This window comes from Poromitra crassiceps (assembly GCF_964638095.1).
Source record: "Poromitra crassiceps genome assembly, chromosome: 1".
NCBI classification, from domain to species: domain Eukaryota; kingdom Metazoa; phylum Chordata; class Actinopteri; order Beryciformes; family Melamphaidae; genus Poromitra; species Poromitra crassiceps.
In genome coordinates, this window is record NC_139623.1 from 125,309,602 (window position 1) to 125,329,740 (window position 20,139).

At 46.8% G+C, this 20,139-nt stretch overlaps 1 protein-coding gene across 1 annotated transcript; it reads left to right on the forward strand.

The window, feature by feature from the left end:
• Positions 1 to 1,940: 1,940 nt before the first annotated feature.
• Positions 1,941 to 18,961, forward strand: kcnv1 (potassium voltage-gated channel modifier subfamily V member 1; the record flags this gene model as incomplete). Its single annotated transcript, XM_083632941.1, has 4 exons — positions 1,941 to 2,236; positions 5,320 to 5,737; positions 6,153 to 6,387; positions 18,435 to 18,961. The coding sequence occupies 4 exons, from the start codon at positions 1,941 to 1,943 to the stop codon at positions 18,959 to 18,961; spliced, it is 1,476 nt and encodes a 491-aa protein (XP_083489067.1).
• Positions 18,962 to 20,139: the final 1,178 nt, after the last annotated feature.

Sequence of the window (20,139 nt, forward strand, 5' to 3'; positions counted from 1 at the left end):
TGAAGGTAGGTGTGTGTTTAATTGTGCCTTTATAACATACCCGCTGTGAAACTATCAGAGAAAAACTTTTAATCCCTGCTTTTCAATGGTTTTCTGGTGCTCTCTCTCTCCATGTATTGTCAAGCTCACTCGACCACATAAACACAGAACACAATGTAAACAATAGTCTAACCACGAAAATACCTGGTGGAGCTCCGTCTGTCCACATAAATACACTGCCACAGTATTTTGTGCATGAAGATGTTTTTGTGGGAAAACTTTTCTATGTGGATAAAAATGCCACGGCCCACATCATTAACAGAGCATGTGAACTTGGGCATAAGGGAAATTAATAATTCATCCACATACAAAAACATTTCAGCAAAATACCCAAGAGCAGCTTGCCAACATTTTCTCCCCCCTCACTCATCAGAAGTATTTGCATGCATGACACATTTGTTGAGAGAAAATGTGATGAGCAACAACAGAATAAATCAATTCACAAGCTATTACTGCTATGCTGTGAAAAATGCTACCTTATCTATAAACGGGAGACTCGTGGGTACCCATTGAACCAATTTTCATTCAGAAATTGAGCTGAAAGGTCAAGGGACCCCTTTGAAATAGTTTTCCCTCACCCAGATATAACCTACGCCTGGAGCAAGTTAGCCTGTTATGCTTGGTACCACTGGATGCCTTAGGCCTTCTAATTTCTTCTCATAACAGGATCTCCACTGTAGCTTTAAAAACGACCCTGCTACAGCCATTTGATTGCCTGCGAAAATTGGGAGTGTTGGCAGACCACTCGCAGTCCACCTGCAGTACCTCCACGGCCCACTAGTGGCTCACAGTTTGGGGAATCACTGCTTTAAAGGAAAGAGAAACTAGCACAAATACCTTGAAGCCCATGGTGTATTGGTGTGGGAATTCAGCCTTATGGTACTTTAGGCAGTGTTTTGGGGGTACGTCAACAACACAGCCAATCGTTTTCAACATGGAAAATGATCCTACCCCGAACCCTACCGAACCCTACTCCTAAACCTTTAACCCAAACCCTTACACAGCTAACCCTAACCCTGACCCACCCATGGCCCCCAGCAACTCCCCATGAACACCCCCGAACCCCAACTCTCTATGACCTTCCTATCCCTAGCTACGGGCCCTTTTCCCTAGCCACGCCCCCTTTCCTGACTCCCCTCCCACCACCCACATACCCCCATCCACTCACACTGCCCACCCCTTGAACTGTGTTGCATTCTCATAAACACCGACTAGTTTTCAAACATTTTCAAACACACTCCAATCTATTGGTTTGAATCTGAACTAGTGTTGTCACGGTTTTCGGTACTTCGGTACTTCGGTGGTACTACATTGTTTTCGGTACTTCGGTACCTGTTTTTGCATGGTACCGAGGGTATCGATTTTTTTTTTTTTTTTTTTTCCCCTCAATAAACAATACTTGAGGGCTACATGCCACTGGTGTTGCACTGTCTGCACTCACTGCCATACAGAGTTGAATGTAAGAAGTAAGCAGAAGCACATTGTTTTGTTTTAAAGTTGAAGGCTACATGCCATTTGTTCATTGGAAATGGTTGCATACTTTAATAAAGGAGAATATGTTGAAGAAATATCAGTCTGTTTTTTTTACCGTGGTACCGAAATTGGTACCGAGTACCGTGGAAATTCACCAGTACCGGTACCGACTACTGAATTATTGGTACCGTGACATCACTAATCTGAACCACCAGTCCTATGAGGCAGCTATGGGCTTTGGTGTGACGCCACAGATGGTTCATCCAATCACATGTCAGGTATTTTTTGGAAAGTGTCTGCCCTTTGAAACGGTTCCCCGAGCGACTTGTTCCACGATGGTTACATGAAAACAAACCATCTGGCAGCATCAGGTTACCTTTCTCCACCCAACCTCTTCTTTCCCTCCCTCCTCCCCCCCTCGCTCCAGCATGAGCCTCCCCTCAGATCTGCCGATGCAGCAGTACGATGACGACGCCTCACTCCTGTCTCTGGACTCCAGCGTGTTCTACAGTGGGACGTCATGCAGCAGAGAGCGGCTGGACTTCTTCATCATCAACGTGGGCGGCATGCGCTACGTGCTGTCCCAGGAGCTGCTAGCCTCGCACCCCGACACGCGGCTGGGCAAGCTGGCCCGCGGCCGCCCAGAGGAGGCACTGGAGCTCTGCGACGACGCCGACCTCCTGGAGAATGAGTTCTTCTTCGACCGCAACTCGCAGACCTTCCAGTAGGTGGCGGCAGAACTGCCAACCCGTTCTCACTCCCTATTCGTCCCTTTCAACGTGCAGTGTAGTCCAATAGACCTCTACAGAACTCCCACAACGTGCAGGGTAGTCCAATAGACTTCTATAGAACTCCCATAACATACAGGGTAGTCCACTAGACTTCTATAGAACTCCCACAATGTGCAGGGTAGTCCAATAGACTTCTATAGAACTCCTATAATGTAGAGGGTAGTCCAATAGACTTCTATAGAACTCCCACGATGTGCAGGGTAGTCCAATAGACCTCTACAGAACTCCCACAACATGCAGTGTAGTACAATAGACCTCTACAGAACTCCCACAATATGCAGGGTAGTCCAATATACTTCTATAGAACTCCCACAGTGTGCAGGGTTGTCCAAAATACTTCTATAGAACTCCCACAATGTGCAGGGTAGTCCAATAGACTTCTATAGAACTCTGACAATGTGCAGGGTAGTCCAATATACTTCTATAGAACTCCCACAATGTGCAGGGTTGTCCAAAATACTTCTATAGAACTCCCACAATGTGCAGGGTAGTCCACTAGACTTCTATAGAACTCCCACAACGTACAGGGTAGCCCAATAGACTTCTATAGAACTCCCACAATGTGCAGGTTAGTCCAATAGACTGTTATAGAACTCCCACAACATGCAGGGTAGTCCAATAGACTTCTATAGAACTCCCCCAATGTGCAGGATAATCCAATAGACTTATATAGAACTCCCACAATGTGCAGGCGAGTCCAATAGACTCCTATAGAACTCCCACAATGTGCAGGGTAGTCTAATAGACTTCTATAGAACTCCCACAACGTACAGGGTAGTCCAATAGACTTCTATAGAACTCCCACAACATGAAGGGGGGTCCAACAGACTTCTATAGAACTCCCACAATGTGCAGGTTAGTCCAATAGACCTTTATAGAACTCCCACAACGTGCAGGTTAGTCCAATAGACCTCTATAGAACTCCTACAATGTGCAGGGTAGTCCAATAGACTTCTATAGAACTTCCACAATGTGCAGGTTATTCCAATATACTTCTATAGAACTCCCACAATGTGCAGGTTAGTCCAATAGACTTCTATAGAACTCCCACCATGTGCAGGTTAGTCCAATAGACTTCTATAGAACTCCCACAATGTGCAAGTGTAACCGAAGTGAATCAGCGCGGATTCCTCATGAGTCCAGTATGGTAGCAAGTGCATTGGTTAAACTTACTCCCCAGTATAAAGGCATGTTAATCAGCTCCACCAAGGGAGCTAGCTCTCTTAAGCCCAATTTATGCTTCATCTGCCGACACTTTTGAAATGGTCGCAGACAGAAATGAGGACTTGAGTCGACACTTTCAAGTGTCTGCGAGCAGTGTCTGCTACCTGGTGAAATGTCTAGTGTCGCTGACTACGTCACATAATGTCGCGCAAGTCTGATTGGCTATATAGACGGGCACGCGCGACTTCCTTGTTTTAGTTTTCGCTGAAATGAAATTAATGAGCGTGTCCCCGGTATTTTTATCAGCCTGTCCTTGATGTATGACTTCGTGAAAATCACAAAGAACACCGTGACCAACTTCCCAGAGAGAGAGGAAGTGATTGTGTGTCGTTATATGCGGCGACGTGGGTTCACTGACAGCATTCCCTCTCTTGCCTGTCTGCACTGCACTAGTTCTCTGCCTCCCTCTGTCTCTAGCGTCACGTGACCGTTGCGCCGTGGAGAGAAGCATAAATGCAGCAACATGAGCGACACTTTATTTTTCGTCTGCGACCATGTGCTGAGCGACACTTTATAATAAGTATAAATTAAGCTTTAGTGGAGTGGTTAGTGTCTTTGACTCCCAAGCCGAAGGTCGGCGGTTCGTATCCACCCCTTGGGCAAGCCCTAAACATGGGTTGCTGCAAGTACCACCTACACAACGCCGGTAACACAGGCTAGTCCAGTAGACTTCTATAGAACTCCCACAATGTGCAGACTAGTCCAAAAGACTTCCATAGAACTCCCACAATGTGCAGGATAGTCCAATATACTTCTATAGAACTCTCACAACTACAGGGTAGGCCAATAGACTTCTATAAAACTCCCACAATGTGCAGGATAGTCCAATATACTTCTATAGAACTCCCACAACATGCAGGGTAGTCCAATAGACTTCTATAGAACTCCCACAATGTGCAGGACAGGCTGGAATGAGAAGTGAATTAAGCCTAAACGTGCAAGATTGATTGTCTTCCTGACTGCATCTCCGCTAGAGCTTCATTTGCATGGTGTTGTTAATTGCCCATAACCTTTTCACTTCTGTCAAACAACTGCATAATTAATTAATTAATTAAGTAATTACAATTACATGATCTGAACATCACAAAATGCTAAGAAGCTATAGCAAACATCCGTACAAGAGATGTGACATTTTCAATGATCCGCTATTGTTTGATAACCATGAAAAGCTAACAACAAATTATTTACGCCATCACCAAAAACCACAACAAAAACAACCCCAGAAAATGTGTTTTGTTTTGCTCATAGAAATTGTATAGGCTATAGCACTTGTACCGCACTTTGTAGGCAATTTGGAAATTTAAGTAGTTAATATCGATCGATTTGAGCTTTTTTGTGATTGTTTCAGCACTTTATTCAACTAACCATATGATTTGCTGTTTTCAGTGTGTATGTTCCACAATTTAGTCCAGGGGTTCTCAAAGTGTGGCCCGCGGGCCAATTGCGGACCTCGGGAACATTTCTGGTGCCCAACAATGAATCAGGTGAAATTTTTAGGTGACATATTTGGTCTGATTCTAGGTTTACTGTCTTTCAGAGGCTGTAGTGTACATTTTTAAAGCTATAGTGAAGATCCTGGTATCATATGAAACTAGAAGACCTAAGGCATCCATTGGTCTCAACCATGTCATGCTAGGGAGCAAAACGGGGCGAAATACCGCTCCAAAGTTCGATCAATCAATCAACAAAACTTTGAGAACCCCTGGTAGTCTTACTGGGATTAAAGTGCTGTAAACTTCTAGTTCTTGGCCTGCTAAGTGTCTCTGCTCTGTGTGCATGTTCCTGTGGACAGGTATGTGATCAACTTCTACCGGACGGGGCACCTGCACGTGCGGGAGGAGCTGTGCGTCATCTCCTTCCTGCAGGAGATCGAGTACTGGGGCATTGACGAGCTCCGCATCAACCGCTGCTGCCGTGATCGCTACTACCGCCGCAAGGAGCTAACCGAGACCCTGGACATGAAGCAGGGGGTCGGGGCCCCCGACAGCGACGACGAGGACTTTGCGGGTGCCGCGTGCCCGGCTCTCCGCCGACGCCTGTGGGACCTGCTGGAGAAACCTGATTCGTCGCGCGCCGCCCGCACCTTGGGCTCACTCTCGATCTTTTTCGTGGTCGTGTCGGTTGTCAACATGGCGCTCATCTCGCTGGACTTGGGGGAGCACTCGGGCTGGGGCGCCGCCTTGCTGGACGCTCTGGAGTACGTGTGCGTGGTACGATACGATATACGATAATACTTTGTCAGAACAAGTCTGAATTACTTCTTGCATCACGGCAGCTCCATTTACAACATCACAAAAAAGACATATAGAGCACAAAGATACATACTGTACATTCAACATGACATTACAATCACAGAAGAAAACATTCGAGGCCAAACGTATCATTGATCTGGGATTAAGCTCCACATTTAGTTTTAGGATTGGCTGATGCACCAAAGAGTGCACCCTGTTAAATCATGGAACCTAATATCTCCGGTTTGAAGGTAATAAGTTGTATTGTTCACATGGTCGGGGTCAGAGGCGATGTTGTTGGCCAACCTTAGCATGTTATTATGGTAGGCTGATTTATAGTTATCCAAGTGGTTGACCTTTGACCTTTGAGTCAATTTTTTATGTGATTTTTAAGGTGTGGTTCACCGGCGAGCTGGCGCTGCGCTTCCTGTGTGTGAGGAATAAGTGGCGTTTCAGCCGCAGCGTTCCTAACCTCATTGACCTGCTGGCCATCCTGCCATTCTACGTGACGCTGGCCGTGGAGCTTCTGCACGGAGGGAACACGGAGCTGGAGAACATGGGGCGTGTGGTGCAGGTGCTGCGGCTCATGAGGTCGCTCCGCATGCTGAAGCTGGGACGACACTCCACAGGTAAACGGGAGCAGGTTTCAAACAGGACTGCTTTTGTATAGAGTACTGTATAGGGATCACGTATTTTTGTAGGCTTACCCAGAAGTCCCTGCGCTTCCTGGTTCGTAGGTGTAAAAGTCAATGTGATTTTTGCATGGGTAATTTTATTTTTATATGTGATTTTCAGAAAACAGAGACCTTTAATATAGAGACACTCCACTGCAGGCTTCGCCAATAATAAGAAATGGTACTCATTCGGTCTCCTAAATGGGCGTGGTCACTAGCTTGTGATTGGTTGTCTGTCAATGATATGAAACTTCATTGGCTGACCAGTCTAAGGAGGTGTGGCAGTGGCGATACCTCCATGGCACAGATGCAGGAAGTGACTGGAAGTTGGGGCGTCTTGCTTTGATAGCCCATTGCCTTTGGTGGAACCAAACTGACATTTCCTTCCTTCCTTCCTTCTATTTCTTGACCTTTGAGGAATGTCAATATTCAGACAGGAAACATAAAATATGAAGCTCCACAGGTGAGCAAGTCTTAAACATCAAGCACATTTCAAATTTGATTCGTTTTCCTTATCTCTTCACATTAAGAAATGTTAAAATTCCAAAAGGAAGCAACATAAAGAACGATTTCACATATCATATCACATATAGTAAACTAATTCTTCCAGATCCTACTTTTTTATTAGTGTTTAGAAAATGTAAACTTTTTACAAGTTCTATTTTATTGACAAAGATTCACAGAAAACATAATATAGGCTACAACAAATATGTCTTCCAGATCACAAAGTAGATAAAATGTCAAAATGTTAAAATGTCATCTATCCTTCCAGATATGAACATTCAGGGACTTGAAGCATTGTGAAGGAAAGGAAGGTGCCTTGCTGGAGGGCATGGGAAGAGGAGCCTCTGAGGGAGCTTTTTCCCAGCCGCTCACTCGCTCGGGGGATTTGAACTACACTTTTCTTCTTCTGCATAATGTGAAAAGACTGCTGATGAAATTACAGTCAGGAGGCAAATTCCTCCAGGAGAGAGAGAGAGAGAGAGAGGGGGGAAGAGCCAGAGAAAGACTGTGTGTAAGAGTGTGCACATGATTTTGTGTGCATGCATGTGTGTCTATGTAAGTGTGTGAACATGCATGGATGTACACTTGTGTGTGTGTGTGTGTGTGTGTGTGTGTGTGTGTGTGTGTGTGTGTGTGTGTGTGTGCGTGCGTGCGTGTGCGTGCGTGCGTGTGTGTTGGCCTACATGCATGCTTACATATGTGTTTTAGGTTGAGAGGTGTGTTGTGTGTGTGTGTGTGTGTGTGTGTGTGTGTGTGTGTGTGTGTGTGTGTGTGTGTGTGTGTGTGTGTGTGTGTGTGTGTGTGTGTGTGTCAGACAGGGATGATTTTGGGATGAGAATCCCTGGACTCAAGTCATGAATAAGGGAACAGAGAGAGAGGGAGAGAGTGAGGGAGGGAGAGAGAGGGAGAGGAGAGGAGAGAGACACACTGATTTGATCACGTGGCAAAATAAAAGTAAAAATATTTTGTATGCTTGGCCATAGATACAAAATGTAGTAATAAGTATAATTATTAGTTAAGTAATACACTGGCGATATACCAGATAATCTCTGTTGTGGGAAAACCTTGTAATAATATATATAGAGGGAATGAGGCTGCATTTACATTTTAAAACAGTAGATTCAACCAGGCCCGTAGCTATCATTACACCGAGGTCATGACCTCGGTATTTTCCACACACACACACACACAAAAAAAGCCCCGGCCCCAAGATCTATAATTCATCTGTCATTGACAGTTGATCAGAAATGCAACAATTTGCTTCCTCTCTGTGTGCTATAGAAGGAAGAGAGATAACTCACAACATTCAGATTTTGCATTGAGGCTAGATTGGGGCTAGACTTTGGGGACAGTTCTATTGAAGTGAATGGGTAAGTAACTCCCCTGTAAGTGATGTTTGTGTAGATGGGCCATTCTATTTAATTTAGCAGTATTCTGCCATGTGACCTGTATGCAGAATATAAATTATATTAACAGCACAGTAAAGAGGATATTAATCTAACATGATGTCTGTAGTTCTTTATAGATCTAGCCTCTTAATTTTGCTCTCAAACTCCACCAGATTGAAGCATTTTACTTTAAAATTGACAACATTTTCTATCCCCCCACAACACGCTAAAATGACCTCGGTATTTCTCAAACCCTGGCTACGGGCCTGGATTCAACTCCTAGATCCTCAACTGAGAGTGAGGAGGTCAAAGGTCATGAATGAATGAATGACCTCTCTCTCTCTTTAAAGGGATAGTTCGGTTTGTTTGAAGTGGGGTCCTATCAGCTAGTTGCATACACTAACTGAAATAGGTACAGTGTTCTGGACGCTGAGCGCACCATTTATCAAGACCCGGCACTCTGAAGCAACAGCCTCCACAGCTCTGTCTCTCTACTACATGGGGCCAAGAACTAAAACAACGCCCACCTAAACAAATTGATATCTGTGTACATGTACGCTCTATTTTGACAATTTTCAGCGATTTACTTTTCCGCCAAACAGCCGTCGCATTCGGCACTGCTTTTTCTCCCAACCGTACAACTACCGTATTCCTCCGCCGATTCTGAAAGCCGTATTTCCTCGAATGGCCACTTCAGGCAGGACCCCAAAGTGACTACGTTCCCGTTCACCCCATGTTGAAATGTCCCACTTTGTAAGTGATTTAAGCATGTTTCCAGAATAGACCAAAACATGGTTTTGGCCTATGTAGCTAATTTCACCTTTTCATAACAACCAGGCGCAGACTGCATAATCGGGCAAGTCGGGCAAATGCCCGGTGGCCTAGCCTGCCTGGCCTGCGCTGCAAAAAAAAAAAAAAAAACTTTTTTTTTGGTGCCCGCAGTCAGGCCACTCACTGAACAGCAGGCCAGGCGCCGCCTACTGGTTTACTAGTGGTTGTATTACTTTATTAGTTAGTCTGAAGTAATAATTACACTTCAGGGTTAAAGTGGGTGCATCTCATTGTACAATTGGACTCGGCCCAAATTGGGCTTCAAAAGGCCCAAATCTGGCTTCAAACGGCCCAAATCGGGCTTCAAACGACCCAAATCGGGCTTCAAAGGCTTCAAACGGCCCAAATTGGGCTTCAAACGGCCCAAATTTTTCACCGCCGACCTGGCCTGGCCTGGCCTGCTTGGTATCTAATGCCCGGCCTGAATTATGATCCCAGTCCGCCCCTGATAACAACTGTAGGGGGGTGAATTTGTATATAACTCACCCATTTAGAGTAAGATAGATCATAGAAAAGGGGATGATTGACAGGTCACCTGTCCAGTGATCGTGCAGCTTGCCGATCACGGACCAATAGCAGGCGGAGCTGCGGCTCTGGTAAAAACCCTGTCTCGTGCCGTCTCGCGTGAGCTGCACAAGAACCCCAAGATGGCCACAGACAACACTTTGGTTACAAACTGAGTGAGTCAAAAAATAATGGATGCTTCGTCCATATTATTGAGTTCAGTGGTTCCAACATGAGATATCTGGCAATTGAAAAGCCTGACACTCGTCTAAAGAGACTGTTAATATTGAAGAACTTGATGGATTATTAACAAAATTATGAGTCAACACTGTCACGGGCAGCACAGAAAACCCAAAACCAGACACGGACACAGTCTTGATGCTTAACTGAGATTGTATTTAATAAGTCTTTTAAACGAAAATAGGCGATAAGCCAAAACGTAGAACACAATTATAAATAGTGCGTCTTAAGATCGCACAGGAAGTCCAGTCCGCTTTGGCGGAGCGCACAACGGTGCGTAAGTAAAGCAGGGGCGGCACGGCAGGTCGGGAGAGGCAGGCAGAGAGAGTCAGGTGTCCGTGGAGCAAGGGCGGTCAGGCAGATCGGGACAGACAGGCAGAGAGAGAGGCAGGTCGGCAGGACTCAGGCAGACAAACGAGAGTAGCGTCAGGCTCAGGCAGGACTTCCAGAATAATAACCAGACGCCATCTTGTAGAACCCGAGGGTATAAATAGCCCGCCTAATTGATGGGCGGACCTGCCAGGTAATGGGCCACACCTGGTGTAACGCCGCCTCCACTCAGCCAACCAGCCTAAACACACGCCCACAGACAAACAGGGAACAGATCAGAGTTAGTGAGAGGAAGAAGATTGGCCAGCATCCATGACAGTACCCCTCCCTCTACGGGCGCCTCCAGGCGCCCTAGCAGGCCGATCCGGGTACTGAAGATGAAACGCTCGGATGAGGGCGGCGTCGCAGATATGACGCCGCGGAACCCAGCAACGTTCCTCCGGGCCGCAACCCTCCCAGTCCACCAGGTACTGTAATCCACGACCCCGGGGGCGAACATCAAGGAGCCGGTGGACAGTATATACTGGTCCACCATCCAGCATCCTAGGAGGAGGGGGGGGTGGGACAGGTGTGGACAAATTACTGGTGGCAACAGGCTTGATATGAGATACATGAAAAGCTGGATGCACACGAAGGGTCCGGGGCAACTTCAGCCTGACCACAGCAGGATTAATAATCCTCTCGATCACAAAAGGTCCAATGAACTTGGGTGAGAGCTTATGCGACTCCGTACGTAGAGGCAGATGAGCCGTTGACAGCCAAACCTTCTGTCCTGGACGATATACTGGGGCTGGAGCACGCCGACGATTGGCCTGTCGCCGGTTGCGACTGGATGCTCGCAGCAGGGCTGAGCGGGCAGTCTTCCAAGCTCTGCGACAGCGTCGGAGGTGTGCCTGCACTGATGGAACTGCTACCTCCTCTTCCTGTTCAGGGAACAATGGGGGCTGGTAACCCAACGAACATGGGAAAGGGGACATACCCGTGGCTGTGCTGACCGCAGAATTGTGTGCGTATTCCGCCCAAACAAGCTGTGCTGCCCAGGTAGAAGGTTGAGAGGAAGCCAAACATCGTAGAGTCGTCTCCAACTCCTGGTTCCATCGCTCCACTTGACCATTCGTCTGAGGATGAAAACCAGAAGACAGACTACTAGTTGCGCCAAGCGCGGTGCAAAAGGCCTTCCATACCTTAGAGGTGAACTGTGGCCCCCGGTCAGATACAATGTCCACTGGAATGCCATGGAGTCGGAAAACCTGACGAACCAGAATCTCCCCGGTTTCTGCGGTAGAGGGAAGCTTGGGGAGAGCAACACAATGAGCAGCCTTAGAAAAACGGTCAATGATAGTAAAAATGACTGTATTACCCTTGGATGGTGGCAGACCAGTGACAAAGTCCACAGCAATGTGTGACCAGAAATGACGCCGGAGCAGCTCAATGGTGCGATTCCGGCCCGGGTGACAGCTGAGTCGAGAGGCATGGCACCACTGGAGCACCGTGGAACGTACAGAGTCTGGGACAAACAGGCAACCAGGAGGACCTGTACCAGGGTCCGGCTGCGCCCGCTGGGCCTCCAATACAGCAGATTCGACCTCCCAGGTCAGAACTCCGACCACACAAGTAGCAGGTAGAATGGTCTCCACCACTGGCGCCTCCTCCCCTTCTGCAGCATACTGACGAGACAGTGCATCGGCCTTCGTATTCTTGGATCCTGGTCGAAAAGTCAAGATAAACTCAAAATGGTTAAAGAACAACGCCCATCTGGCCTGACGAGAATTCAAGCGTTTGGCACTTTTTAGATACGTCAAGTTCTTATGGTCAGTCCAAACCACGAATGGTTGTTCGGCGCCCTCCAGCCAATGCCGCCACTCCTCTAAAGCCAGAACCACTGCCAGTAGCTCCCGGTTTCCCACGTCATAGTTTCTCTCATGGGACTCCAACTTGTAAGAAAAGTATGCACAGGGGTGCAACTTCTCATCCACAGCAGATCTTTGTGACAGGACCGCACCAACTCCCACGTTAGATGCGTCCACCTCCACCACAAACTGACGAGAGGTGTCAGGCTGCACCAGGACAGGAGCCGCTGTGAATCGTTCCCTCAGGTCCCTGAAAGCAGCAGCCGCTTCAGGAGTCCACCGAAACTGGAAGGAAGTAGATGTTAGTGCCGTCAAAGGTGCTGCCACATGGCTGTAGTTCCGGACAAAGCGTCGATAGAAGTTAGAGAAACCCAGGAACCTTTGAAGTTGTTTACGGTTGGTGGGTTCAGGCCACTCCGCCACCGCACTCACCTTGGCCGGGTCCATACTCATCTGCCCCTCAGCAACAATGAACCCCAGGTAGGACGTGGAAGGTACATGGAACTCACACTTCTCAGCTTTGACAAACAGCTTGTTCTCCAAGAGCCGTTGCAATACCTGGCGGACATGCTGGACGTGGTCAGGGAGCGACTTGGAGAAGATCAGAATATCATCTAAGTAGACAAAAGCAAACTTGTTTAACATGTCACGTAGAACATCATTAACCATGGCTTGAAAAACGGCAGGAGCGTTGGTGAGTCCAAAAGGCATGACGAGGTACTCAAAATGACCACTGGGGGTATTGAATGCAGTCTTCCATTCGTCCCCCTCCCGAATGCGTACTAGATGATAAGCATTTCGCAGGTCGAGCTTGGTGAAAATGGTTGCCCCATGTAGTGGATCCCCGGCCGAACTGATGAGAGGAAGAGGGTAACGATTCTTGATGGTTATGTCATTTAACCCCTGATAATCAATACAGGGCCGCAGGGTGCCATCTTTCTTCTTCACAAAAAAAAATCCTGCTCCAACTGGTGAAGAAGAGGGGCGAATCAGTCCAGCCACTATAGACGTTTGCACATACTCCTCCATCACCTCCCGCTCTGGACGTGAGATGTTATAAAGACGGCTACCAGGCAGACTCTCCCCAGGTTTTAACTCTATGGCACAATCATAGGGCCGATGAGGTGGAAGAGAGAGAGCTCGATGCTTGCTAAACACCTCACCCAGGTTGTGATATTCAGCTGGTACCAACGTCAGATCTGGTGCTGGAAATGGAGAAGGCGGACAGACAGCGTTAGACACCAAGGCAGATCTCAGACAGTGTGCATGGCAAAAAGGGCTCCAGCTGTGAATAATGCCCGTTCCCCAGTCAATGTGTGGGCTATGTGTCACCAGCCAAGGGAAGCCCAGTAACAGAGGAGTACCAGGAGAACGGCCCACAAAAAAACTGATGATCTCCTGATGATTTCCCGACAGGTGAAGTTTTATCGGCACAGTCTTCTTGGTGAGAGTGAATACGGTAAATAATCCCCATTCAGGGCATTAACTTTCAATGGTGTCTCTAAATCCACAAGAGAAATGTTAAGTTGTTCGGCCACAGATACATCCATAAAACTCTCATCTGAACCCGAATCAATAAAAGCAGGAAATGCATGAGTTTTACCTTGCCACACAAGAGAAGCCTGTAGTTGTGTCCTTGGAGGAAAAGCAGGAGGTTTGGCCCATCTGAATCCTCCGCGCTACAGAGGGGCCTGGGCTTTTCCCGGACGCAAAACACAGTTATTTATATAATTGATTGATTGATTGATTGATTGAGTTCTTTATTGATAATGAATACACAGTATATACAATATACATATATACATACACAGGCCCACCATTATCAAAAGGATAAAAACGCAATAAAGCTGACAGCTTATTTCCATTGCGGTCCTCATGATGACTGTTATAAAATGTGTACTGTTGTGTGTATGTCTGGATGTGTGTAAGTGTGTGATAGTGTGAGTGCCACAAGCACTTGTCAGAGTCTGAGGGTGATGCGTGGGTGTGCCTGCCACGCAGGGGGGAGAATGATATGGGAAAGTGGGGCACAGTGAATAACCAATAAAAATAAGCATAAAATAAGATAAAAGACAATTTGTGCTATTAAAAAATAAACCCATCAAATCCTAATAAAAACATACATTAAAAAATAATCAAATAAAATAAATAAAATAAATAAAATAAAATAAGATCTCATAACATATAACATATAACATATAATGGCCCGTCTTGCCACAATAAAAACAACAGTCATCCCGCCTGCGACGGTTTCTCTCATCGAGAGTGACCCGAGCTCCTTCGACTTGCATCGGCTCTGGTTCGGACCTCTTCGGAATCACTCGGACATCCTCGGCAGTATTAACGACCCGAGGTGCAAAGTTAGGGAACTCACGTGTCGGAGACCGGCGAGTAGGAAAAGCCGACCGACCTGCTCTCTCTCTGCGGTGCTCACGAAGACGGTTGTCCAGTCTTATCGCGAGTGTAATAAGAGAGTCCAAGTCGTCCTCCTCCTCTCGGGTAGCCAACTCGTCTTTCAGCTCCTCATTTAAACCACGCATGAAAACTTGTTGAAGTGGTTCGTTGTTCCAATCACTCTCCGCGGCGAGGGAGCGGAAAACAATGGCGTACTCTGCTACGCTGCGGAGGCCCTGACGGAGCGAAAGGAGCCGCTTTGAGGCTTCTCCTCCCCTCACAGGATGGTCAAATATTTTTCGCATCTCCTGGGAAAATGCTTGATAGGAATCGCATATCCTGGCCTGCATCTCCCAAACTGGCCGAGCCCACTCCAGCGCTCTGCCCTTGAGGCTGCCGATCAAAAAGGCAATACGGGATCTTTCTGTGGAATATGCCCGAGGCTGGAGATCGAAAACCAGCGAACATTGAAGCAAGAACGAACCACAAGAACCGAGATCCCCACTATAACGCTCCGGCATAGGAACATGGGAATCATGACTACCCGCAGGTAACCCGCATCCAGCTTGCTTCTCAGCTGTTTCACGGTTGTTATCGTCTTGGTCTGGAGGTGTATTAGATGCACGTATCTCACCGCGGAGGCTATTAAGATTAGCATTCAAATCCCTCATCCCGTCCAATACCTCTCGTAAAGCCTGATCGTGTTGTCCGATCAAAGCCCCCTGGTTGGTTAGGGCTAAGCGTAGTGCATCCGCGTCAGCCGGGTTCATGTTGGTCTGGTTATTCTGTCACGGGCAGCACAGAAAACCCAAAACCAGACACGGACACAGTCTTGATGCTTAAACTGAGATTGAGTCTTTTAAACGAAAATAGGCGATAAGCCAAAACGTAGAACACAATTATAAATAGTGCGTCTTAAGATCGCACAGGAAGTCCAGTCCGCTTTGGCGGAGCGCACAACGGTGCGTAAGTAAAGCAGGGGCGGCACGGCAGGTCGGGAGAGGCAGGCAGAGAGAGTCAGGTGTCCGTGGAGCAAGGGCGGTCAGTAGGGATGGGTACCGAACTCGGTACTTTACAGGCACGTCCGAATTACGTCGGTACTGCCCCGTACCAGTTCACATAAAAACGAACGGTACCAAATTTCGGTACTTGAACGCATCTGAGTAATAGAAAGAGAGTGGTGAAAATAGAAATTCCGACGGAACCTTAAGGCAACACGCGAGAGCGCGTTACGTCAGTGCGTCACTCTGGTTCTGAAAGCAAAACAGGACCAGCCGAAAGCTGTGGCTACACTTTACCAAGATAGACTCAGATAACACTGGTTGCAACATGTGTGATGTGAATTGCAAAGCTGGCCAGGGAAACACCTCAAACTTGAGGAAGCATGGTCAAACACAAGATATATTTAGCTAAATGCTGAAGACTGTAACGTCTTAGATAGGCTGAGGGTGAATGAAGCAGATAGCCTACCGCACCGGAGCTAACGTTAGCAGCACCTCCTCAGCTGTAACGTTGAGAGAGGCATCGACTTCTACAACATCAAGTAACGTTATTTAATTAGCTAGCGTTAGCTGGATAAGTTGTTTCACTGCCGTTGTGGTTGTTAGATAACGGGGCTTTTCACTGTCTTCACAACGACTGCAAACGTTACTACGTTAAACGCTAACGTTACTCTTGCTGCAGTAATTGTCAAGGGTTCATCAGAATGTATTTCCTCAGCCTGTATAGTAGCTATCAACATGAAATAAAAAGCATTTGAGAGCTTAAACCCGTGGGTTTTTATTTGGAAGGGTTACATTTGCCATACTCTTTATTAACATTTCTTAAAATGCATTAGAATATTTTAATTTTTAATTTTTGGGGTTAAAGATAAAACATTTTTTTAATGAACATTAGGGCAAATATAATACGAAAAGCCAAAGGGTTAAGCTCTCAAATGCTTTTTATTTTATGTTTCTATGTGCTACAGAGCCTGAGATATGAAGGCTTTAGTGAATACTGACCGCTCTCTCTGAGAAGTTTGGATTATTATTTTTTTTACAACTGTAATTTTTTTTGTTATTAGAGCATGTAAAGTACCGAAAATGGTACCGTTTTGGGTACCGTACCGAATTCCAGGTACCGGTATCGTACCGGTATCGGTTCAAATGTGAACGGTACCCATCCCTAGCGGTCAGGCAGATCGGGACAGACAGGCAGAGAGAGAGGCAGGTCGGCAGGACTCAGGCAGACAAACGAGAGTAGCGTCAGGCTCAGGCAGGACTTCCAGAATAATAACCAGATGCCATCTTGTAGAACCCGAGGGTATAAATAGCCCGCCTAATTGATGGGCGGACCTGCCAGGTAATGGGCCACACCTGGTGTAACGCTGCCTCCACTCAGCCAACCAGCCTAAACACACGCCCACAGACAAACAGGGAACAGATCAGAGTTAGTGAGAGGAAGAAGATTTAGCCAGCATCCATGACAAACACAAGACTTTTGTTTACAAGATAATTTTGTCTTATCAATGTCATCTTTGTGAAATATTGACTTGTGAAATTTCAGATAAATACAAATAAAAGTAAAAATATTTTGTATGCTTGGTCATAGATACAAAATAATAAGTATAATTATTAATATAGTTAAGTAATACACTGGCGATATACCAGATAATCTCTGTTGTGGGAAAACCTTGTAACTCCAATGTAGGTGATGTTTATAGTTCATATTCCCAAATCTTTCATGTCAACTCAGTCTCACTGTTTTTTTTACTTTTATATCCTTACTTAGGCAAGTTCAAAGGAAACTGTAGGCTATATAGTACATCTCATACTCCAAGCAAATTCAATGTGCTGGAGTGCTTCTTGTGAGGAGAAATAGTATGGCCCCACACCACCTAATTATGACTGATGTGGAAGTTCCTGAAATTCACTTGCTACGACGACCAGTTTCAGTTTGTCCATCTTTGTTGTTGTGGTCAATGGACCATCGTGATTGGTTGGCTGGGAAAATCGCATTTCACCTCACCTGCCGCTTTTCTGTAAAGTTGAACCAAACTGAAACAAACTTTTGAAAGTGCTCCGCTCTGCCAAGAAAGCCACCTGCTGCAGTACTCTTTCTACCCACCTGCTGCAGTACCCTTTTACCTGCTGCAGTACCCTTTCACCTGCTGCAGTAATTCATTTATTTACCCTTTTGAGCTAAAAAAAAAAAGGCGGTTGCCATTTTAAAAACAAGTACCGGTACATATCCCATACAGGCACACGACACGTGTCGAATGGCACTAGATGTGACAGAATGACTGATGGATAGAGATTTCTGTTTTGGAATGTCAACATGGTGCAGAGGCACAAACACAGCAGCTTTGCTCGTAACCGAGCTTCAGCATCATACTCATTATAAACCAAGGAATCTCTGTGAGTTTGGGCTTCACAGTTCGCACAGCTCAAGAACTGTTCGTCTGATCTACTTTACACTTGTGTTTCTCGGGACCCGAAGATGCGCAGTGTCGGATTTGGTGCAATTTGAAAATGTGACGCATTCAATATAATAGGAAAGAATGTATTCTTTCTCAACATTTTCAAAGCAACCTACTCAGCTCCGCAGCTCAGACTAAACTGTCTGTGTTTGCTGGTTCAATGTGCGTTTGTTTAAAGTCGACAGACGTCCCGTTTGAATGGAGTTTGCCGTGTTTAAGCACCGTGATTGGCTCGAAGGTCCAAACAACCCCCAGCCAGGAAACTATAGAGGCCATCTCACGAAGCAACACCTCACTATGTGTTCCGGACTGCGGGACTGCCTGCCCTGACCTGAATTTGGCTTGTGATGCCCTTGGCTGAACGCTATGTGTGTTGTAGACATCCTAAACATCCTTTTCATAATGAAAAAAAAAATCACTCATTGGAGATGCACAGGGGTACAACTGACAAGACGATAAACTCCTTTAAATTCAGTACTCTTTCCCCCCCTCTCTGTACAGGTCTGAAGTCTCTGGGTATAACCATTGCTGAGTGTTACGAGGAGGTGGGCCTGCTCCTGCTCTTCCTCGGCGTCGGCATCTCCATCTTTGCCACGGTGATCTTCTCCCTGGAGCACCACCTCCCCGGCACCACCTTTGTCAGTGTGCCCGCTTCCTGGTGGTGGGCGACCACCTCCATGACCACGGTGGGCTACGGCGACATCCGTCCCGACACGGCCCCGGGGAAGGCGCTGGCCTTCATCTGCATCCTGTCCGGCATCCTCATCCTGGCGCTGCCCATCGCCATCATCAACGAGCGCTTCTCCACCTGCTACTTCACCCTGAGGATGAAGGAGGCGGCGCTGCGGCACGGCCAGGCGCTGAGGAGGCTGGCCCGTGGTTCGGTGGGGGACGTGGGAGGGGAAGCGGGCTGCGGCGAGGGAAGTGTGAACCTGAGGGACGCCTACGCCCGCAGCGTCCTGGAGATGATGAGGCTTCAGGGCAGAGAGAGGGCCAGCAGCAGCGGAGGAGAAGAACTCTGGTGGTAGCAATACAATTCTCATTCCGTCTTACAGTATGTTGACTATTTCTCAGGGTCCCTTTGCGTTACTTCTTGGCTTGCCAGACTATCTCCACACTTTGTTTCACGCTGTACCAACACAGGAGAGAGTCTGGCTCAACTCACTCACATTCTGGAATAGCGAGAGAGAAAAATGCTCCATTATCTTTACAACCATCCACCGAAAGTACCAAGCAGGCACAATCCAAATCTTCGTAAAAACGTCCCATTTTCAGTGTGCAGTACAGTACAATCAAAAAACAAGCTACATCGCTCAGATTTAGACATTGAGTAGGTCGTCTTAGGGTGCTTTTTAGTGTGCATTTTAACGGTCCGCCCATGGCGCGCGCGTTCCATAAGACGCACAAGGTAGCCTACCGGGGTGCATTAGCTCCAACGCCAAGGCATGTGACAAAGCAGGGACATAGGATGAGTTGGGAGTGAGAACGGGCTGAACAATTTAATGAGTTACTTCATTTTCAAGCATTCTGTTTGCTCAGAGGTTTTTCAGCCATGCTGATCATTCCCACAATGCATTATTAGCAGTGTTATCAAAAATGGAACTGGTTTCCACAGCAACTCTTACATCAATGGAATTAGAAAGAAGGAGGCTTTTCTGTTTCTCCTGTTTCCCCCCCTCTCCATTCTTATAGAACGTTATCTCTGTGCACCACCTTGAGGGAAACTTCTCAGACAGTCCCACATGCCTAATGGTAACCGTTGTACTGTGGAAGCCAGAAAACCCTTGAGGCTGTTGTTGAATATGGTTGTGGTGACCTCAGTGTTTCTGCCCTCTTGTATTATTTCTATAGTTCATTTCCATTGTTTTGCAGCTCCATCGTGCAATAAAGAAAAGTATCCCTCCTCCTGTGGGTTAGAGTGATCTTTACAAATGTCACAGCAGCCATGTCTGGAAGGCTCTTACAGAGCCAGACCTGTGAGTTACTGCAAGGCTGTTTTTTTCTCTCCGTCAGGTCACCACGACCTGACAGTCTGGTGAACGACTTGATCACTTTAAACTCAATCAAATAACTGTAAACCAAACATCTGCAGACTTTCTAAATTCATGCCAAACTCTTGTTGAGCTGGCCTCGCCCGTTCTGCAGCTCGCTTAGCTGCCCCTGGCTGCAGCTCGCATTTGCAGCTCACCCGCTGCGCAGCCTTGCC